The sequence below is a fragment of the Erithacus rubecula genome (assembly GCF_903797595.1).
Source record: "Erithacus rubecula genome assembly, chromosome: 4".
Classification (NCBI taxonomy): Eukaryota; Metazoa; Chordata; class Aves; order Passeriformes; family Muscicapidae; genus Erithacus; species Erithacus rubecula.
In genome coordinates this window covers 31,476,283-31,497,486 of record NC_136686.1, presented here as the reverse complement: position 1 = coordinate 31,497,486, position 21,204 = coordinate 31,476,283, and the positions used below count along the sequence as shown (strand labels likewise).

The following is a 21,204-nucleotide window of genomic DNA, read 5'->3' as shown; positions in this document are numbered from 1 at the left end:
TCCATATCCCACTTTAGCTGATCCTCTGCTTCTTGTACACCCCAGGTGAGGACCAGGGCTGAGGTGCAGGCATGGGAGTTGGAGAGACAAGTGTCCAGAAGCAGGGTAGTGGGAAGGGATGGAAAGCTGTGATGCACTGCCATGACCCACAGCAGGGGGAAAAATAAAACCAAGGCTCACTCTAGTCCACATCTGAGCTCCAGAGTGGAGAGACCTGGCAAGGAGAGGGCACCTAGAATCCTCACTGCCCTCCAGTAGGAAGCTCTTAGAAGTGCAAGTAGAGTCTAGGGCCAAGAAAATACCTTGTCTTGTGGGCTGGTGGGGCTGAGGACATGCACGTAGGCAGAGGATCCCCACAAAACACCCAGTACTCTGTCAGGATACCTATCCCCAAACCCCCTCCCTGCTCTAAAAGCTTTGTGTTCTTCTTGCCCTGGGGTGTTTCCACCTGCTAGTTTCCTTTCCCCAGAGGTATGCTCTTCCGTCATTCCCGTTTTCCTCACCTCTCAAATGCCCCCACTATACTTCCCACATGCTGATCATCTCTCAGGGATCCCCAGCCCCTATTTCTGTGGGTTCCACCACAGGACTGACTGTCACGCTGCCCCTCTTCTTCCTGTGTCTCTCCCTGCTTGGCTTAAGCTGTGGGGTGGGAAATGGTTCCCAGCATCTGCACACATTTACAGATTAACTCTGTGAGCCCCCCAGTCAAATATGCATGCTGGGGAAAGCCCAAACCAAGTAACCTGCACAGTGCTTTCAACATGGAGGGTGAGATCTACATTAAAGCTCAAGAGCCAACAGATCCCATTTCAGTACATGGAAAGAAAACTTGAAGTTTCAAATGCATGGTGGGGAGCCTGGGGATGGCAGCTGTGATGCTCTCCTGTGAATGAAGCGCTCCCAGGTCCTGTTACATGGAAGGAAGTTGCAGCCTCATTGCTGCCACTGACATTACCCTATTCCCCCCATTTTCTCATCCCTCTTTATCATACTCTACGGGTCTTCCCTGCCCTCGTCCCAGCTTGTCCTCCCCCTCCTGGGCCAAGAAGATAGGTTTGAATTTACACATGGTAATGCTTACTCAAGGAGAAAACCAGTCCTGACTACCCCAGCAGCACTCACATGTGGGCCTGCTCGCGAGCACGGCCCAAGTTCTGGGCATCAGCTGTCCCCTTTTTCATCTCCCCCATCTTTGCCTCCTCTACCCTTCATAATTGTGGTTGATAATTTTTGGAATAGCAAACGTTAAAGCTTAGTGAGTAGTTTGAGCTGTTTGCATCTCAGAGCTGAATACGCTTGATAATCGCACAAATGCATAATTAAAGAGCAGAAAAAATGACTCACTGGATAAGGAAATGCACTTTTCTTATCTCCTCTGCAGAGAAATGAAAACCCCAGGAGCCTGGGTCTCCGGCTAAGTCTTTTTATTAAACAAATAAACCAGAAAATATATCAAATGAGCGATTTAAGAATTACGTCTTCATCTCAGAGTCAGACAGCTCCATTTCCAGTGCCGTTTGCTCCCATCCCGCACCTGGAGGGCTGGCTTTGGCTGAGGCCAGCTCGGATCAGCTGAGATCCCTGGGATCCCTGCAGAGGACAGGGCAGTGCTGGTGCTCCAGGAGCATGGAAGGTTGGCAGTGGCCTGTGAGGGCTCGTGCACACATGAGTGACTGGACTCGTGTGAGTGGTTCTTCTGGTGTCAGGGGTAGGTGAAGTGACTCACGCACGCACTTGCAAAACCGCGTGTAGCAGAAAATATCCCCTGAAAGTTCAGCCTGTGCTCGTGCGCACCGGAAACCCAAAGGCTTGTCGATCACAGAAGCTGTGAGGTGTTTACTGAGCAGAGCCAGTTACCTCAGGACAAACCTCTGACAGGATGCACCCAACACCTTGGGAATGTCTCAGCACAGCCTGACACCTGCCCCACATTCACATGGTCCAGTAGAATGCCTTGGCTGGAGCCAACCCCAAAGCCCATTCAGCACCTCATCCCAGCACCCTGTCCCAACATCCCTATGCTGGCTGGTGGGAAACATCCCTTTCCCAAAAGTACCACTATGGCTATAAGGAGCAAATTTCTCACAGCTCCAGAATAAATCTCCTCGGAATCCACTGGGATCCTTCCTAAAGCCAGGTGCGCCTAGGAACAAAATCTGGTAAGATTTTAGGAATCATATGGGAAACCAAAGATTTCAAGAGATTCAGAATTACTCTAAACCCCAGATCTCTCTATAGGTGCTCTGCTTCCTATCAAGGGAGTTTGTGATGCTGCTCAGCCAACTGCGTGGTGTGTTTGGTGTAGGGCAGTGCCCCACCCTGTAAATGGAACTTGTCTCCCTGCTCCTTGTTTATATGTCCCTGGAGCAAGGCTGAAGAGAGGCTGTCCTTGCCTCCTTCTGCAGGGATTGTGCTGAACATCCAAATTAGGCTTCTCAATGGGCTGCCTGTTGAAGAACCCTCTGGGGTTACAGAAGGGTGGGTCAAGATTTCCTGAACTCAAACTCCCTTTGCCCATTTCTCCTCCCTGATCCATAGGGCCCAAGAGAGACATAGCAGCACAGAGGACATGGGGAAAACCTCCCTTGTCTGATCCAGCCCTCGAGGGGCTCAGCCCTTGATCTGCCCTGGTGGGGAGGAGTGAGGGGTGTTTCCAGCCAGTGTGCTGGCTGCTCTTGCTGCTCTGCAGAGTGTGACAGGGACTCAGTGGGGCTTGGGACTCTGGCACTGCAAGCCCCCCCACATCATGAGCAGCACAGCATTAGCTGAGCCTGAGTCTTCTGCCTGAATGTGAACAAACAGTACTCAAACTCCCTGCCCACTCTGCCTTCCAGCAGGGATGCTGCTGCACTCCCATCCTGAGGAGAAGTGGCATCTTGTATGTCTCCCTTGGGCAACAGGGAGGCAGGGGAAAGTGCCCCCCCCCCCCGCCCCCCAGTTTTGCCTGTGGCTGTTCATAGGGAGCGTTCATGGCTGTGACAGGGCCAGGCAGCACCTCCAGCACCGAAACAGAAACCAGTGGCTGAGAGTGATGTGCTGCCAGGAAAACCTCTGAACAGGTGGGCTCAGCCAGATCAGGCATCCTTTATGCCAGGGTGAAAATCTCCCCAGAACTCATAGTGGAAAGTCCCACCACTGGGGGTGACTCCAGAACCAAAAATCAAAGCCACACTTGCCCAAATACCTCTACAACATCCTCCGGCTTCCCACAGACCTTTAGGTCCAGCCTGGTGTAAAAAGGCCAGAGTGATTTTACTTACACAGGCTTGAGTGCAGAGTAATGTTAAGAATTTCCGTGAATGTATTCAGGATACAATGTTAGAAGAGAACTGACAGGTGGATTTGGCCTCTGCACCTCCTCTCCTGGCTAGCATCTGGGCACAATGCCTTGGCTGTCTGCCAAAGCCCAGAGAAGAAACAGGAGTGCAACACTTAGAGTAGGGAAGAAGATAAAGGGGAAGATGAGGAGCTGCTGCAGCTGCAGGGCTGAGGAGGTGGAGAGTGGCTGCCAGCAGCCCTGTGCTGTATTTTCCACCCCTGAGGATGAACTCCAAGGAACCTGTGGGCAATGTCTATTGATTCCCTTTCAAGGGGAGAGCCTTCCTCACAGCTCACAGGCATTCCCTCTGTGACAGCCACACCAACTTCTGAGCCTTTGGGGCCTCAAAGGCTCTAGCTGGAAGAAGGAGGAGTTGTTTTGGCAGGGGCTGTCACAAGAAGGGAAATGCTGTGGGTAGCGAACGGCTCTGCCAAGGCAGGCGGATATAATCCCCCTCCCGAGATCCCCTCCCCATTTCCTATCACAGTGTAAGCACCTATATGGGAGGTGTTGCCCTTTGCCACAGTCCCCAGGGAAGGGTGAGACCAGCCCTCTGGAAGATGTGCTGGTCAGCACAGGTCCCTTTCCCTTCTACACAGCACCCACAGCCCTGCAGAGGGCTGGACCACCAGAGAATGCAGGCAGGCATCTGAGGGGCTGCGCAGTAGCACAGTGTTTCCCATCACCCAACCTAAAAATGCACATTAGAGGCTGAGGGCAGGAACAGCTTTATACCCCCTAATAATCTTGTCTCTAAGCTAGATAACTAGGACTGCAAATCCCTGGTGATAATCACAGCCACCATGCCTGGAAGCTCTCCCCCAGACCATTCATCTGGCTTGATGATGCTTTAAAGAGACATCTAATGAGGATAATCTGATTCAAATCCCCTCCTGCTTTTGGGCAGCAGAGCAATTCAGGCCCCCTCAAACTCCTTCTTCCTCCATGACTGTCTTTATTTCTTCTTCTTATATGAATCACTGTGGGGTTTCCTTTGCTTTTTGCATTACTATTTTAAATCCTTGATATGACCACTGTGATCAAGATTCAGTCCCTTTAGAACCTAATTAACATGAAATCAGACTCAGTTTTACTCATAGCCTTATAATGGGATGCTGGCCGCTGCTTCAGCTCTCACTTTGGGTGCAGGGAACATTGCAGCCTGCTTAAAAAATTCCCTCTTTACCTGAATCAGTCAGAACCACTTACAGGAGATACACACACACATTTCAAGCTTGGCAAGAGAGTCAAGCTTTGGGAAGTGGGGAAGATCTCAATCACACTCAGCTTTCAGTGCAGAGCAGATGGCGAACATTCCAACTATATAATTTATAGGACACCATCACTATGTATTAGTCCCATACAGTGGCTGAGCTCAGCCAAACCACAGCTCATGCACACTCTGGGGGACTCTCACAGGTGATGCTCTGCATGCAACCTGGGTAAGACCCAGGTTTTAAAGAAAGCACATGCTTCATGTTTCATCTCCTTTGTAACACAGAGCAGAAGATGCAGTGCAGCAGCTCTTGTCCCAGAGGGTCTTTCTCTTCCCCCCCAGACTGGGCGAACGCTTCCCAGCCTGCAAACTTGTGTTTGAATTAGGTATGTATTACACAACATCTGCATGCAGGCAACTCCCCTTCCCTTCCCTGCAAGCAGCTCACACCACAGCATGATGGGTGCCAGGGCAGCCCAAGGTCAGGTGTTGGGGTTTGTTTGCATTTCTTCAGGGCTGCCATGCTGTGCTGGCACAGCCTGGCATGCAGCATGCTGGGGGTCACAATGCCCAAGAGGGACGTGCAGCTCAATTTCAGCAGTGCCTAAGCCTCCCTGCCCTGCCTTTCACCCAGACACATACACAATAGGTGCAGTGAAGGAGCTGTAGGTTCAGGAGGGAGAATTGCTCAGGGTGGCCAAGTTGGGTTGTAATGAAGAGAAAAGGTAAAAAGACAACATCAGATAATGAAAATACTCCCTCTGGAGCAAGGTGGTGGCAGCTCCAGCCTTGTCTCTAAGGTTGCAGAGTTTTCAATCCCCTGCATGGCTAAAAAACGTCCTGGAGATAAGAGTGCACGATTGAGCCTTTACAGGTGCAGGCAGAGTGATGCTGTGCTATCCCAGGGCTTCCCCAGCTCCAGTGCCTTTGATCCTCTGCTGTTCAGCATAACAGCACGAGGCACTGAGTCACCCCTCAGTCCCACAGGGGAATGAGGATTAATTAGTTGATTCTGGCACGTGTCTTTAAAGAGAGATACTCCACCGCCACACAAGCCACAGGTTGTTACTGAGCTGAGGCAAATTCAGCCCTGGCTTCACATCTGTGATCTGTGGAAGAGCAAGAAAAAGAAACTGCAGTGGGGGAAAAAACCCGAATGTTCACATTGGGGTGATGCCAATGCTGCTGTCAAAAGTAGGAGAGGGGCCAGCACAGAGGTTCAGGAGAGCTTTGACCTGACCAGTGCAGACAATGATAGCGTCTCAGGGACTGCCAGCCCTCCACAAACACCCAAGGTGTTTCAGCAATCCCAGCACAGCACTATAATTATATCACTGCACAGTGAGCACATAGCAGCACTGGAGAGCTTTCATGGAAAGATAGAAAAGCAATACTCCATACTGGTAGAAAATGGGAAAAGCCTCCTTAGGTTGTTTAATGCTGGCTGGGCTTTTTAGTGTCTTCCAACATGCCTGAGCACAGGTGCTTCCGCTTGTTTTAGTGCTGTAGTGCCAAGAGGGTTTTGAGATCCCGAGGCTGGAGCCCACCCTGCACACCAGGGCCATGTCTCCCAAGGGGAGGTGTTCTCTCTCGTTGTTTTTGTCCTTGCCCCACCTCTGTGCTCCTTCCCGTGACACACAGAGCCCACGGGGCCCTCGCACCCAGCCCGCAGCTGCACCTGGGCCGGCGGCGAGGAGCTGCCTGCACGTATGTAAAACACGGGCTCTCTTTCACACACCGCTGACTCCCCTCGGCAAAGGCGGCGGGGCAGGGCACACGGGCACCGTGCCTTTCCTGGCTCCTCTCACAATGCCCCAGCACCGTAAGCTCCAGGGGATGAGGGCTGTGACATGGTGGCACGGGGCAGCTCCTGCAGAAAGGAGCCTGTGGCAAAGGAAACGTGGCTCAGCACGGGCGGGGAGCCAGCGTTACCCAGCTGCCAAGGAGTCTGAGCGAGTCACGGCGGTCCGGAGTCCCCCGTGCCCGGCCTCTCTTGCACACCGGCTCTTCACAGTCAAGACAGCCCCTCCTGCACAGAGCTGACCCGAGGGGATGCCTTCCTGCCTAGAATCGCCGTGCTGTATTAATATTTAACAGTGACGAAGAGATCCAGAGACTTTGATTTCCCCACTGGCCAATTCAAGGATAATTGAACTGTGCAGGGAATTTCAGAATTTCAGCGGGTGGTTTCGTTCCAGTTCACACCAAAACCTTAGCATGCTGCAATGCCTTATGAGAAGGATTGCAGCCAGTTTCTGGCAGCCTCCCTGCAGCAGAGTCAGGCATGTAAGCTGCACAAAAACAGGATCTCAGGAGCTGCCCAGCCAGCAGCTCCCACCAAACCGTCTCCCATAGAACTTAGGTAAAAGTAAAATTCTGCTAAAGAGGAAAAAAAAAAGTATTATTCTGAATGTTTCCACTCAATTCTATATTTGTGACCCCAATGTAATGTCAATTTGTCCCTGTTACACACGCAGAGTGGAGGCAGATCCTGCTGTAGAAGCAGAGCAAGTGAGGGACAGTGAATTTTCACACGTGTGCCCAGGGTCATGAAATAATCAGTCACAGAAGTGAAAAGAATCCAGTCTTTTTGGCTCCTGCCTCTGGGCTGTACCAGCTATTGCTTTCCCTTGCATATAAATCACTTTTCCCCACCAGTGAAGGACAGCTGGCCACTGAATGGAAAGTGGCAGTTGTCAAGCAGCCCACAGCAACACTGCACAGCAGCTTAGGGTGGGGAGTGGAGAACACTCAAAGTGCAGAGGAGACTGCCAGGGGATCTGGGCCAGCTGGAAACAGCCAGTGCTCCTGTAAAATCAAGACAAGTTAAAACCCCCCCAGGAGGAAGCCTCTCCCTTGCTTCTGGCAGGCAAGCAGAGCTGACCTCTGCCACAGCTCTCGTGGTCAGAGTCAGCAGAGCAGGAGTCCCTTCTTGCCCACACCACTGCTGTGAACAGGGTCATGATGAGAGCACCCAAGGAGCTCGTACAGCTTGACCACAGCTGCTAAGCACCACTGCTGACCCCAGCCAGCCACTCCCTTCAAACTACAGGTCCTGGCAAGCAAAGACATCCAGTTTTAACCAGTCCCCAAAGCAAGTATCAGAGGTGGCCTTGAGTCTAAAACTTTAGCACCAGGCTTTAAGGTCTGGAAAGGACAGATACATCCCCAGGATTGGATTTATCTCTGATCTTTGTTCCAGGAACAGAGTTCTTTTATAATGGGTGCCATTTCAGTATGCAGACTATCTTTCCCATTGGTGTAGACTGAGCATATTCCTGTTTTATCATGCTTAAAAGTTGGTCTGATTTAACTGCAGAAAATGTGGCACAGTGGAGAGCTGTAATCTCACCAGGTAATGCCAAGCAAGCTGAAATCACCTCTGTGAGCTGTTCAGCTAGCAGGCTGAGGTTGCAAAATCTTCTTCAAGGGACTGGATTGAAAAAGAAATCCTGTGGGTCAACCTGCCATAGCAGAGGAAACCATATTACAACCTCATTTAGTTCCATCCCCCAAAAAAGGCACTGTGAAACCAGAGCTTACACCCGTGCAACTGGTATGAGTTCTTCTATACTAATTAAATCACATTTATTCTAATTTTGATGACATAACTGACAAAGAGAAACACATCTACAAACTGAAACTGTCAAACTATCAATGCTCACAGGTACTTTCACCAGAAAGGGGGATTCCTCTTCGAAAATCTTCATAGGGATAGGGAACTGAGGCAAGAAAGAAGAGAAAGCAGGTAACTTCAAAATGTTTCTGTTAGTTTAGATTTCAGTCAGCTTCAGATTCAACTTGGCAAAGCTCTTTCATGAGGTTTGAACACAAGAGAACCTGAATAACTAGCCTTAATTCAGGTTTAGGCCTCCCATGCCTCTGATCCCAAATCAAGTACTACTTTCACAAGACCTTTATCAAACACTAGCCCTGGCTACTCCATCCACATAAAAAATATCCTCAGCTGCCTTGTCTCCTCTGGTAGTAAGGGCAGTGTTATGGCCTGTCTAAACTAATAGCTGACAGCTCCTAGAGGTATTTACATAGTTGAAGATGTAGCTTTAGATGTGTCCCAACTACTTTGGGTTGTAAAACATGATGGACCTGAGACACAGTGTCATATTCTTAGGCACGCTCCACTTCCCCTGCCAGTTCTAGTAAATACTTTCTCCTAAGAGTAAGAAAAATATTTGCCCCAAGGTGAAGCAAGATGCTGCTCTTAAGGAACTATATTTTATTATGTACCAGCTGAGATTCAGGCACCTGTAGGAAGTAAAAACAGCATCTTTCTTCTTTGAAAGTAGTAGAAGGGAAGAAATACCCCACCTGAAACATAACAATGGAAAAAAAAAACCCTGCTTGAAGGTGCAGGAATGGACTTATGGGTTACTCCAAAGAATTCTGGGTGGACCAAAAAAAAATTTCATTTTCACTAGTTAAAAAACAGAGTGAAATTTCTCTTGAAGCCAGAGGGATTTAACCTGAGTCCATCAGTTATTAGAGTCAACTGGAGAGCAACTTAGGAGATGGATAAGTCTCTTTGCCTTTTAGGAGTTGCAGAGGACACAGCAGAGTGGCTCATTTTATGCCACTTCCCTTCCTTTCCTCCCACAGACTGCACCTGCACATCAAGAGCAAATCGAAACCAGCCTATATTCTAAGCCATGGTCTCCTTTATTTTGAGGGACTCAAAACAAGAGCAAGGCTGAGACAGCATAACCAACACAGAAACTTGTTTCTCAGCATGATTTCCCCTCTCTGGTGGCCAAGTCCTGGTTAGTACCTTCAGGATGGCAATGCTAGCTGAAAGTAGGGCATGCCCATTAAGCTTCCAATCCTCCTTACACAGCCACGACAGTTTGCACATGTCTTTCTCCTTTGGGTTTTAGCCAGAGTCCAGCCCTTTTGGGCATCATAACACAGCTGAATGGTTTAGCTCCTTTTGTTTCAGCTGACAAACACCCTAGCCCTCCCCCATCAGCAACAATACAACTGGAGCTGGGATTTGTGCGTCCTCTGAGCAAGGATACAGGCTTTGTGCCTTGCTGAGCTGTCTTTGCAAGGACTGCCAACACTCACAGCTGATTAAGCCTGCAGTGCTGCTTTCTGCTTTTCCAGCTCACAGACAGATGTCAGAAACAAGCTAACCGAAAAAGTGCACACAGCTAGAGCTCTGCACCTAGGAACATTAAAGTAGACTATTAGGGATTAAATAAATTAAATCAGAGGGGAGCTTAACAGATTCTCTCTAGGCTTCATTTCTACCTGGCATGCAATTCCGGGTAAGAAACATCCCAGTGTTTCAAAAAGCACTGTATTCTGGCAGGTGGCTCAACTCAATGAACAGAAAGGGCTGTATTTGAAAAGCTTTTGCCACCACCACATGGTTGAAGCCACGAGTGCAGCAAAACAACTAACTGGGAGTTTGAGCTGCCAGCAAGGACCAGCCTGCCAGCACAAACTGGGGCAAGCGTTTGCAGGTTTTAGAGTCCATTGCCACATTGCTAATAAAGAGCATACAACAATTACATATGACTTATTTTATTAAATTAGAACTCTCAAAACTCAGTGACTTACAGTAAGAACAAGGCACAACTTACTGCTGGTCAGAACTTGGTAGAAAGGGATTATACAAGCATATTGCAAAGCAGCAGAGACAACATGTTTTGTGTGTGCTGCTGTGGTCTGGTCTGCTGGGTTTCATCTCTGGGCAATCCCATAGGCTGTGTTACTGGGGCTGTCTTGGGCTTGACAGGTGGAGTCTTTTTCTTCAAGGATCTAAAAGAAAGCTAAAGTGCTAGATTGATTATCTTATTTAGTCCCTTACTTCCCAGTCAGGTGCCAGGCATGGAAATACTGAGTCCTTTGCTGGGCAGATGCTCACACAGTTGGATCATTAACTACCAAGTGCAGTCTATCTGGAAGCTGGTAGGCCAGACTTCCTTCTCCATTCTCCTCTTGGTGGACAGACAAAACCTGGCAGCAAGGTTTCATATCAGACTAAGGTGCTGCACTTCAACTGAAAGAAAGCAGGAGCCTGCTGCCTCTTCTGTGGTGTTTTGGAGACAGTAGCCTGTTCTTCGAATATTCTCTCAGAAAACATGTAGCTCCTGGCCACTGGCCAAGTGGAAAAAACTTGAACTTAATCGTGAAATGGGATTCAGATGTAATAACAGATAGGAATCAAACTTTTCTTGAGAGGTAAGCAACTAGGAACAGTTCTGGATGAGTGGTGATGACAAGTCAGGGAAAAAAAGCTTCCCAATGTGATGCCAACTGCAGCAGCTTGAATGCCTGACATGAAAAAACCTGATGAATGTGTCTGAAGTATCACAATGAGAAGCTAATCAACATTAGAGTTCCTCATCAGTGAGACAAAGGACAAGGCAGAAACTCCTGGTATGTGACCAGCACAGATCTGTAACATTCGAAGAAGTCGTTGAGCAGTAGCAGCTCGAATCCCTTCCAACTGGAAACAAAATGGAGAAATTATTTAATCAATACAAAAGAAGAACAGCAATGGTAAGCTTTGATAAAAGAAAGAACCAGAGCAGGCATCAAGTGGCTAGCTACAGAAAACCCCAAACAGGCCCATTTACTTCCCTGATGTTAGGGAAGGTACAGGATTGCCAGCTGGAAGTGCTGAAGGGCTTGCCAAAGGCATGGATTCTACCTGCTGGTAGGGAAGCAGTCTCTGAGGATGCAGTGACAAGTACACAGAAAAGTGAAGTGTGCTGGTGCTGAATGCCAAACTCTCCCTCCAGCTTTTCAGACAAAGCAGCTAATTGGAAAGAGTGGCATATCAGATGGCAAAATGGTCAGTGAAGCCACAAAGTTTGGCTGACACAAAACATTACATGGGCAAGGGAATCACATGGCAGATAAAAGCTCAGGCTCCCAGGAAAAGAAAATGCACCAAGGAACAAGTGTACCAAGGTTTTGCATATCAGAGATGGTTTTTTTTTCTTAGCTAAGGCTTGGCTTCATGAGGTTTTGAAGTAGCACAGGAAGAAAAGATTACTAGAAGACTCATTTCAAGGACAGCCAGACTCCTGTAGCTCCTGTTCTTGCAGACAGTCTGGTCTCTGACTTTTGTACTACTTACAAAAGCCAGTAGTATATGTACTTATTGTTATGTGTATTTATTGCTAATATAATGGTGTTCCTAACAATCCCAGAGCAGTGGAATCCAGAAATCCTTTGAGATGTTAAATAAGCACCTTACCTCCAGCTCACAGAATAGCACAGGACTGCAGTAGGCTTCTGCTAATTTACAGACGGCGTTCGTCTCAATGCTGCAAGCATTCACCCTGCCAACTAAAAAAAAAACATTTTCCCACATTACAAGCCTCATAAATCAGCGATCAGTGAAGAAAAGTTCTAGGAAATTCCACATCCACAGAACAATCCAGAGCTATTTTGAGAGTATAATAGAAGGTAAGGCAACAGTGAGCAGTGCAAGGAGAATGGTACAAGTTTTGAAATGGAATTAGCACAGAAGTCTTTCATAACACTAACAGCAGGAATAGTGCCACATCACTCTTCATGTAACTTCAGCATTCTGCATAAGGGATCATCACACTATCAGAGGGACAGAGTCTTCCACTCACTTACCAAAAGTCCTCCTGGCTCATATGTTACCATTGAGTGTTCTGGTTTCCAAGGAATTCACTTCATCAAGAAGTGACATACACAAGACAATGCTCATACTCCTCTACCTCGGAATTAAACCTCCTGACCCCAAACTCCAGGGACACAACACCTATATTCCAACACTGAGCAGTGCAGTCTGGCCTCTCCAGTTTCTCAGAGCTGAAGCATGGAGGGTACACAGGAAAGCACTGGGATACAGAAGGATTAGAGGAACAACAGGGCCAGACACAGCAGGGATACCAGTCTTGTATTAAAATTGTACTTCACAGTTTTGTGGCTCATCCATTTAGATTCACTTTATTACACAGTATCATATGCTTCTCACTGCTCATTAAGATTATCATTAAGACAAATCTGCAAGAGCAGATAGAACAGACCTCTAGAGTGCCCCCCCCCCCCCAAATCATTAACACAAATCATATTCAGGGATTAAGGACAGAGAAGAGAGGTCTTACTGGCAAATGCAAAAAGCTGAGAGCAAGTGAGCATGAGAGAACTGTTTCATCCAGGAAAACAATAAAGGCAGAGGAGTTCAGAAATAATTTAAACAAAGTTTCAACAAAGCCACTGGTTTCCTTTAGCTTGTTTCAAGTTAAGTCAGTGCCCTGTTTTAAGGAAACCAACAGTGAATTGTGCTGGTTGCAGAGAAGCCATACGTACCCCCAGTGACAAGAAAGCACACTTTCCCCAGGAAGAAGCTGGCATCCACATAAGCTAGAGAAGTTTCGACATTCTTCAAGCTGTCAGAAAAGTATAGACAATCTAGTTAGACAGGGAGGTTAAACCAGTGCAGCATAAGGACAACAGGAATAATTTTCAGAAGCACTATTAGAAAACCAATGATGTTAACATCTGCTGATTTGTGAGCTCGCAAAGTTCTGCTTTATGCTAAAAGCATGACATCAGAGACCTCTGTAATACCCACAGCTGTTTAATAACCCATAACATATCCTTTCTACTCAAGACTCAACAGTTAGAGTTAGTTTGAAGAGTGTCCTCCATGATTTACAGACACCAAGCATCTGAATTCATTAATACCCAATGAAACTTCAGCACTACTTCGGCTCGTTCAGGAAGCGCTTGCCCACACATTTCTACAGCACCATCTGTGCTGTAAGTATGCAGCTGGGCCTGTCATTTTTGGTAAATGAGAGCCCAGGATCATCAGTCACAAGTTAAGTAAGTAATAAAATGCTGACTTCTGTGCCTTAGCAAGTCTTTACTTGTGGCTGGGAAAACAAGTATCACTTCTACAAAGGCGAGCGCAGGATGACAGAAAAGGGATCAATCCCTTCAGACCTTTCTCTTTTGCCTAGAGACATCCTTAGTGCTGATCCCACTTGACCAGGAGTGTCAGTGAACTGAGGGCACAGACACAGCCACTTGCTGGTTATTGGGCAGCACTGCCCAGTGCACATCAGACTTCTGCATATTATACAACTTCACAGCACCACCAGCACTTCCATCTTATTCTACAGACAGCATCTTTTCAAAGCTCAGATCATATTGTCACATACCCAGAGCCAGAAATAAATTCTGCCTTCTCTGCTATGGCAACTTAGTGCACAACAGGCATGTTATTGGAGAGAGCAATTCAGCTCTAATCCACTGCTGGAGGCCAGAAAGCCACTCTATGTATTACTGAGTTCTTCCACCACAGCAAGTCTTGGGTTTGAAACCCACTATTCAGCAATTCCAACACAATAAAAATGCACATTTAGCCATCAAACCAAGAAATAATATTAGTCCCCCCTCTCATATTTTTGCCCTTCTGTTACCTGTACTTGCTCTTGATGTCAATCATAAACACAACCATATCTATCCTGGGTCGAAGATGATCCCTCTCTGATGGTAAAGGGAGGGATGTAGCAAGGTGACTGAAAGATAACAAATTTGCCAGTTTAACCAAACAGCTTGGCAAGACAGTATCCACTTACCCACAATCACATAACCACTGCAGTTCACCCTGTAGCAAGTTACCAGCCTGCTAATTACTAAATACGTGGGCATTGAAGAGACACTGTGATTGTTTAAGTGGTACTCTCATATCTTAGGCCCACTCACAGTTGCTGACAGGCACAATGGTAATTGCTAGACAAGGCTGGTTATAATGGGACGCTTATTAGAGCATAACAAGTCTCACAGAAACATTTTCTCCATGCAGATCTGTACGGCAAGTTAGTTCATTTAATTGTTACAAAGAGTCCTGTCTAACAAAGCAAATCCCAATTCTTTACTGGAATATTTTGCTGCCAAGTTTCAGTTAAAATGCATCAGTGCTTTTCTGTCACATTCCAGAGATACTGCTCATACGCTCACACAGGAGAGGTGACCTTTCCAGGTACAGAAGAGCTTTAAACAACAAATTTGTCACTAATACAGCTTTATAGATGAAGTTATAACTCAAAAAGAGCCTCTATTATATCATTACACCCCTTTTTAACCTTTTACTATGTCAGGAGCTACTAGGTTAGTTTAGGCATCCTTCTATGTGGTACCACCAGTGCTAATTAAAGCTGTTGGAAGAAATACAGGATGGGGATTTTTGTATCTCTTCCCACTAAAAAACCCAAACAACAACAAACAAACACAAATAAGCAATACAACCAACCAACAACTCAACAAAAAAGGGTTTCAGCAGTACATAACTGGATCTTCTACAGAGAAGAATATTATCAGCACTGCATTTTTGGAAGTTCACCTTAATTTAAACTGGAAAAACATCTCAGAAATTCAGTCACTCTCACAATCCATTTCCTCTCTGCAAGGCAAGGAAGAAATGCTGATTCTGGTCCTCTTGGGGAATATTAATTCTAGTAATTCAGTTCAAAGACTTAGCAGTTTTCTCTGGCAGTCACAGACCATGGTACACATTCCCTTCTATTAACCTACGTAGTTTGTAGTTTTGTTTGCTAGTCCCCAAATACAGGTGTTTTGTTTCTTCCATTTATGGAAGATATGATCTAACAAAAACATTCTGAAACTAACATAAGAGATAAGCTTGAAAGACACACTGCAACACAAACCAGTTTATTAATTTAAGATAAAATTAGGGAGACTCTTTGATGAAAGCATCAGATCTCATTGTCTGGGGGGGAAAGAAAAAAAGCGACCCAGAAAAGCACTGCATTATTTGGAATTCTGCTATATTTAAACCAACATGACTAGATGATGTCAGCGGTCTCCAGATATGCACTGCAGAAGCCTTTCTCCCACCCAGCAATAAGAGACACAAACAAACCCAAGCCCTGTAATTCTTCCCCCAACAGCTGTACCTTACAGGTAGACCTGTCAGATTAGATACCATATTTATTTGTAATGTGTATAATCTCAAAGTAACACTGTGGGAGGAAAAATACCCCACTGACTTTGCTTTCCTAGCAATATCTGCACAGGAATGTATCTTGCTCTGTAGCATGAACACGGGATTCTGTGCCTTTGGGCAGTTACCCAGCTGTAGTACCAGCAGCCATCTAGTTATGGCACTCCACAGCTCAGCAGAGGCTGCAGGTTTCACATAGAAAATGGGGTAATTCATTTATTATTAGTTAGCACAGACATCCAAGATGCCACAATCGGAGCACTAGTCACTCTAATTAGCCAGCAGAACATTAGCTCGGGTTGTTTTTACTGCACAGCCATGGATTACAGCAGTGAAATAACACAAACACCTTCTGAAGAGCTGACTAAACTCATTTGGCCTTGGCAAGAGAGCTGTCAAGGGCATTTTATCTTAAAAAGTTAGTTAATCAAGCTTTTAAGACAGGATATGTCATGTGGCTAAAACTGAAATTCCAAGTGCATCTTAATAGCTTGAGGAGGAAAAGCACGTGTGTGCATACAAACCAGAAAACACTACAAAGAGCATCCAGAGCAATGGACATCTTTTAGAAAAACTCATTTGCCTGCAAGTAACTGCAAGCATTATACCTGTCAGATTTTGTCCGAGGATGTTTTAATTTCTGTCTCTCAGGTGGGGGGAAAAAAAGTGTTGCTCTCACACCTTTCTAATTTAATAACCAAACATCTGTGCAACAGGCAAAAGGCGTGTTGTGCACGGTGAACATGAACACCCCCCGCCCCCGTTCCCAAGCACGCCCTGAGGACAGAGGGGTTTGCCCGCTGCAGATGCGGTCACATCTGGGCGGTGGTGCTCTCTAGCGTCCGGAAGAGCGAAGTCTCTCTCTGAACCGACTCCTGCCACGGGGACGGAACCTGCGTTTTTAACCAGTTTCGGTGCATCAGGGATCTGAAGCGGAAGCTTTCCGTGAATTCGCCTCACAGCCGCTGGTTCGCAGCTCTCGGACCCGGGGCCGCGGGCGGCGCATCCCGCTCCCCACCACTCACATGCTGATGTTGAAGCTCCTCTTCTCCCGGAGCATCGCCTCCGCCAGCTTCTGCTGGATCGCCTCGTCCGAGCCCACGAGCTGCGGGCAGAGCAGAGAGCGCCGTCAGCCACAGCCGCATCGGCCCGGAGAGCAAATTCCCGCGCGGGGCCGGGCCCGACATGGCGGAGAGTACGGGACAGGCGGGCGCCCACAGCGGGGAAAAGGGAAGGAGCAGGGACGATGGGGCCACCGCCGGACCTACCAGGAGGGCGCAGGAGTTGAGCATCGGGAGCTTGTCGAAAGGCCGCAGCACCGACATCCCCGCCGGAATTCAAACGGCAGCCGCGCTCCGCCTGGCGCCGACGTCGAGCGGCGGGGCGGGGCCTGAGGGGAGGGGCGGGGCCTGAGGGGCGGGGCGGGGCCTGAGGGGCGGGGCTGGGCGGGGCCTGCGGCTGGAGCGCGGTTACCGGCGGCCGGTAGGGGGCGCTGCGGCGCTGGCGGTGATCGCCTCACGGAGTATCCCGCTTTGGAGGGCCCCACAGCGACCACCGTGTCCAGCTCCTGGCCCTGCACAGCAGTCACACCGCGGGCCCGGGGACACAAGGGTCACACCAAGAGACACAGAGCCGTCCGAACGCTTCTTGAACTCTGTCAGGCTTGGTGCTGTGACCACTTCGCAGGGTGTTGCTGTGCCTGACCACCGCTTGGGTGAAAACACTTTTTCTAATATCCAGCCTGAATCTCCTTTGACACTGCTTTAGGCCATTGTCCTGGGTCTTTCGCTGTTTGCCAGAGAGACCAGTGTCTGTCCCTGCACTTTCCCTCATGTGGAGTTGTGATGTGTGTGCAGTGATGCAGGGGCACAGCCATGGACTACAATGATACAGGGGCACAGCTGGGCACTGCAGTGATGCAGGGGTACAGTGTGGGGACTGCAGTGATACAGGGGTACAGCCATGGACTGCAGTGGTGCAGGGGCACAGCCATGGACTGCAGTGATAAAGGGGTATAGCCAGGGACTGCAGTGATGCAGGGGTACAGCTGGGGTCTGCAGAGATTCAAGGGTACAGCCATGGACTGCAGTGATACAGGAGTACAGCTGGGCACTGCAGTGATGCAGGGGTACAGTGTGCTGACTGCAGTGATGCAGGGGTACAACCATGGACTGCAGTGATGCAGGGGTACAGCTGGGCACTGCAGTGATTCAAGGGTACAGTTGGGGACTGCAGTGGTGCAGGGGTACAGTGTGCTGACTGCAGTGATGCAGGGGTACAGCTGGGCACCGCAGTGATTCAAGGGTACAGTTGGGGACTGCAGTGGTGCAGGGGTACAGTGTGCTGACTGCAGTGATGCAGGGGCACAGCCATGGACTGCAGTGATACAGGGGTATAGCTGGGCGCTGCAGTGATGCAGGGGTACAGTGTGCTGACTGAAGTGATGCAGGGGTACAGCCATGGACTGCAGTGATGCAGGGGTACAGCTGGGCACTGCAGTGATGCAGGGGTGCAGCTGGGCACTGCAGTGATGCAGGGGCACAGCCCTGAACTGCAGTGATGCAGGGGTACAGTTGAGGACCCTCTGAGCACTCAGGTATCACACAGTGTGAGAGATAACCAAGGACAGCCAATCACCATAAAACCCTGCAGCAGTTTTCCTGTGGCCTCCAGGATCAGCTGGGCCTGAGGTGCCCACAGGCAATACTGGAGGGATGCTGAGGGGAGGGCAGTGGCCTTGCCTTGGCTGTGCAGGGGGATCATGAACAGCCCTAAGCTTCTAGAGAAGCAGAGCCCTTATTTCCAGGGCTGCTGCTCCCTTGCCATGCGCTGTTGCCTATTTGTTTACTCAAGACTAAACAATAGCAAAGGCTTCAGTAAAATTCCACTGCCTTCTTGAATTGCAGTTTATAATGTGAACTAATACATAGAATCATAGCATTGTTAGATTGAAAAGACCTCTAAGATCATAAAGTCCAACCATTAACCCAACATTGCCATGTTCAAAACAACTGTGTCCTCACGTGTCACACCTTTTCAAACACTTCAGAGATCGTAACTTCAACACACATTTGGGCAGTCTGTTCCACTTCCTGACCACCCTTTCAGTGCAGAAATGTTTTCTAATATCCAATGGAAACCACTCTTGGAGCACCTTGAGGCTGTTTCCTCTTATCCTGCTGCTTGTTACCTAGGAATAGAGACCATCCCCCATCTGGCTGCAGCCTCCCTCCAGGGAGCTGTAGGGAGTGATAAGGTTTCCTTTGAGCCTTGTTTTTTCCAGGCTAAACAACCCCAGTTCCCTCAGCTACTCCTCATAACACTTGTGCTCTGGACACTTCATCAGCTCCTTCTCTGCCCTTCTAAGGACAGGTTGAAGCACCCCAATGTCTTTCTTATAGTGAGGGCTCCAAAACTGAATACAGGATTTGAGCTGTGGCCTCACTAGTACCAAGTATTAGGGTAAAATGTTAATATAGTTATTACACATTCATACTATAAAGAATGCTTAATAACATAGCTAGGGAAAGGAATTTCCCTAACGCTGTGTGGCAGTAGCAACTGACTTTGCACACTGAATTACTCCGTGTGAGGTTTTGCAGCAGCCCCAGCAGGCTCAATCTCCATCCTGCCCCTTCCTGGGTGCCTTCCTCCTCATCCCCCAATCTGGTCAGCCTCTCCCCAGCACAGTGCTCCCCTGCTCATGATATAGGCAGGAAGGGGCCTGGGAAGAAGCAATGCAGTAACAGAGATAAGCTCAGTTTTTCTCATTCTGAGATCAGAGCTGGAGAATGACATACAGTTATGTAAAACCTCAGAGGGTCCAGTGTATCTCAGTGGCCTGTGGTCCACCTTGCTGTCTCTCCTGATCTTTGCCTCAACCCTGAGTTTGGGTCCACCTTAGTGTGGAAGAGGGTCCAGAACCCATTCTGCTGCCTGCTGGTGCTGGCTCTCCCTGCCCTTTCAACCAGGGTACCTCCAAATGGCAGGAGATGTGCCAGGGGAGAAAGAAGGCTGCAGGAGAATGAAGATACATCTGCCCCTCTGCAACACTCTGGAGAGGGGAGGCAAAGGGAAGACAGACAGGGTTAATGAAAGCTGACATCACATGGCCACTGTGGCGTTTTTGATCTTGACAAAAGCAGACGGTTTCCCTCTTTGCCAGCATGAGACAAATTACAGGTGAAGCATAAGAGATTACAAGATATTTCTGGCTGGTTTTGAGTTTGATGGGGGGAAGGGAGGACGAATTCAGGGCAGACGTGTCCTCAAGATGGGAGACAAGCAGATGCAATAAATAACAAGAACCAGCTCCCAGGCTGGGGAGATGTAGAGAGCAAATAGAATAATGTTCCTTTTGGGTGCTGAAGGTGGGGAAATACCTTAAAAACTCTGGCATCCACCTAAAAGGTGTTTGTCCTCTTTCTGCCCCCTGTTATCAGCTCTCTGACCCCTCTGAAGGACTTGGGTCACTATAGTGTGGCTTTAGTGTCTGGTCAGGGACATGCTTGCTGTGCCTTGCTGCTGCAGGCTACTCTCTTCTCACCATGCTAGTGTCTGTTGACATTCAATGGACCCAGATGAGCTACCACTCATAGCACAGTTAGAAAATTATTTTTCATGGTAGGAGATGTTGTAAGGAAGTGGAGACTCGGGTTGGCAATATGCCTGCAGCTCTTGCCTAGATCTGTATGTTGGCAAGGAGAGGTGGGGAGAGGGATGAGATGTGGTTGGTGTTGGAGGCCAGGGTGTATTTTACATATACCAGTGTGACTGTGTCAGGTTCTTTCACCTCTTGCTTCTCCATTTCCAGTTTGCAAAGTGCGAGTAATGAGTTGATCTCTGCTTCTGAGTGGTGCAGGAGAGCTGAGATGGGTGTCAGTGCACTGGACAAGAGGGTAAGCAGAAGGGACAAGAGCAGGGCATGACATGGAAGGAGAGAGCTCCTGATTTTACTCTGTAGTACCAATTGCTCTGGTAGCACAAACCATTCCACAAATGGGTAGAAGTGTTTTGCAGCCAACATGAAGATGTTCTGATGTTGCCAAAAAACCACAATTGACATCATCAAGACTTGTCCTGGCCATCACCAGTGCTCCCGTGGAATGGGGGAGCTGTTCCTGCATCAGGACTGCACCAGCCAGTACAAAAAATGTTAAAAAAGCACACCTCATCTTCATGTATCCACAGCCAATTTTCTGTATGATTCATCCAGTGACTGCATCTCAAGATATTTTCTCTCTGATTTCTCCTTTGGTTCTCCCTGAGCAGCCAGAGGAACAAAGGAGACAGGCTTTGGAGAGGGTCTAGAGAGAAGTGCTGATCCCAGTATGGTCCTGGTTGTCCCAGTGACTGCTCCCAGCTCCTGACACCCCCATTCAGTATGAGTTCTATGAGATGCCACCTGCTCATGCATTACTGGCTCCAGGCTGACCTCTTGACATTCCTCCCAGGAAGCCTGCAAGATAGAATTCGTGTGTATTTGATTGCACTTGTTCTCTCACTAATAGACAAAAATGATATAATTTGCAGCAAGTGCAAATTATTAGAGAAATTAATGACATTTTCGCATATGCTGCTGGCAACTTCTGCTTCCTTTGGCAAAGGCTCTTCACAGCTGTTTTTAGACCCAAAGTAAATCAGCTTTTTTCATTCTGCTCTTTAATTTAACTCACTATACACATTTCC

The 21,204-nt window shown here is 48.1% G+C and overlaps 1 protein-coding gene across 2 annotated transcripts; it reads right to left on the bottom strand.

Moving 5' to 3' along the window:
- Positions 1–10,066: 10,066 nt before the first annotated feature.
- On the bottom strand, positions 10,067–16,915 carry CENPM (centromere protein M). 2 transcript variants are annotated; one of them, XM_079303230.1, is made up of 6 exons: positions 16,785–16,915; positions 16,542–16,621; positions 13,973–14,071; positions 12,855–12,934; positions 11,767–11,858; positions 10,067–11,010 (listed from the first exon to the last, which is right to left on the bottom strand). In XM_079303230.1, exons 1-6 carry the CDS (start codon positions 16,839–16,841, stop codon positions 10,885–10,887), a joined length of 534 nt encoding a protein of 177 aa, XP_079159356.1. In that variant the 5' UTR covers positions 16,842–16,915; the 3' UTR covers positions 10,067–10,884. The 2 variants fall into 2 exon arrangements, with proteins under 2 accessions (XP_079159356.1, XP_079159357.1); XM_079303231.1 differs by lacking the exon at positions 13,973–14,071 and having other exon boundaries at positions 10,696–11,010.
- Positions 16,916–21,204: the final 4,289 nt, after the last annotated feature.

Coding starts and splice junctions, on each gene's coding strand:
- CENPM (XM_079303230.1), bottom strand. CDS start 16,841: ATGTCGGTGCTGCGGCCTTTCGACAAGCTCCCGATGCTCAACTCCTGC. Junction 11,859..12,854: donor GTGCTTTCTTGTCACTGGGG/GTACGTATGGCT, acceptor TTTTTTTTTTAG/TTGGCAGGGTGAATGCTTGC. Junction 11,011..11,766: donor TGCTATTCTGTGAGCTGGAG/GTAAGGTGCTTA, acceptor TTTTGTTTCCAG/TTGGAAGGGATTCGAGCTGC.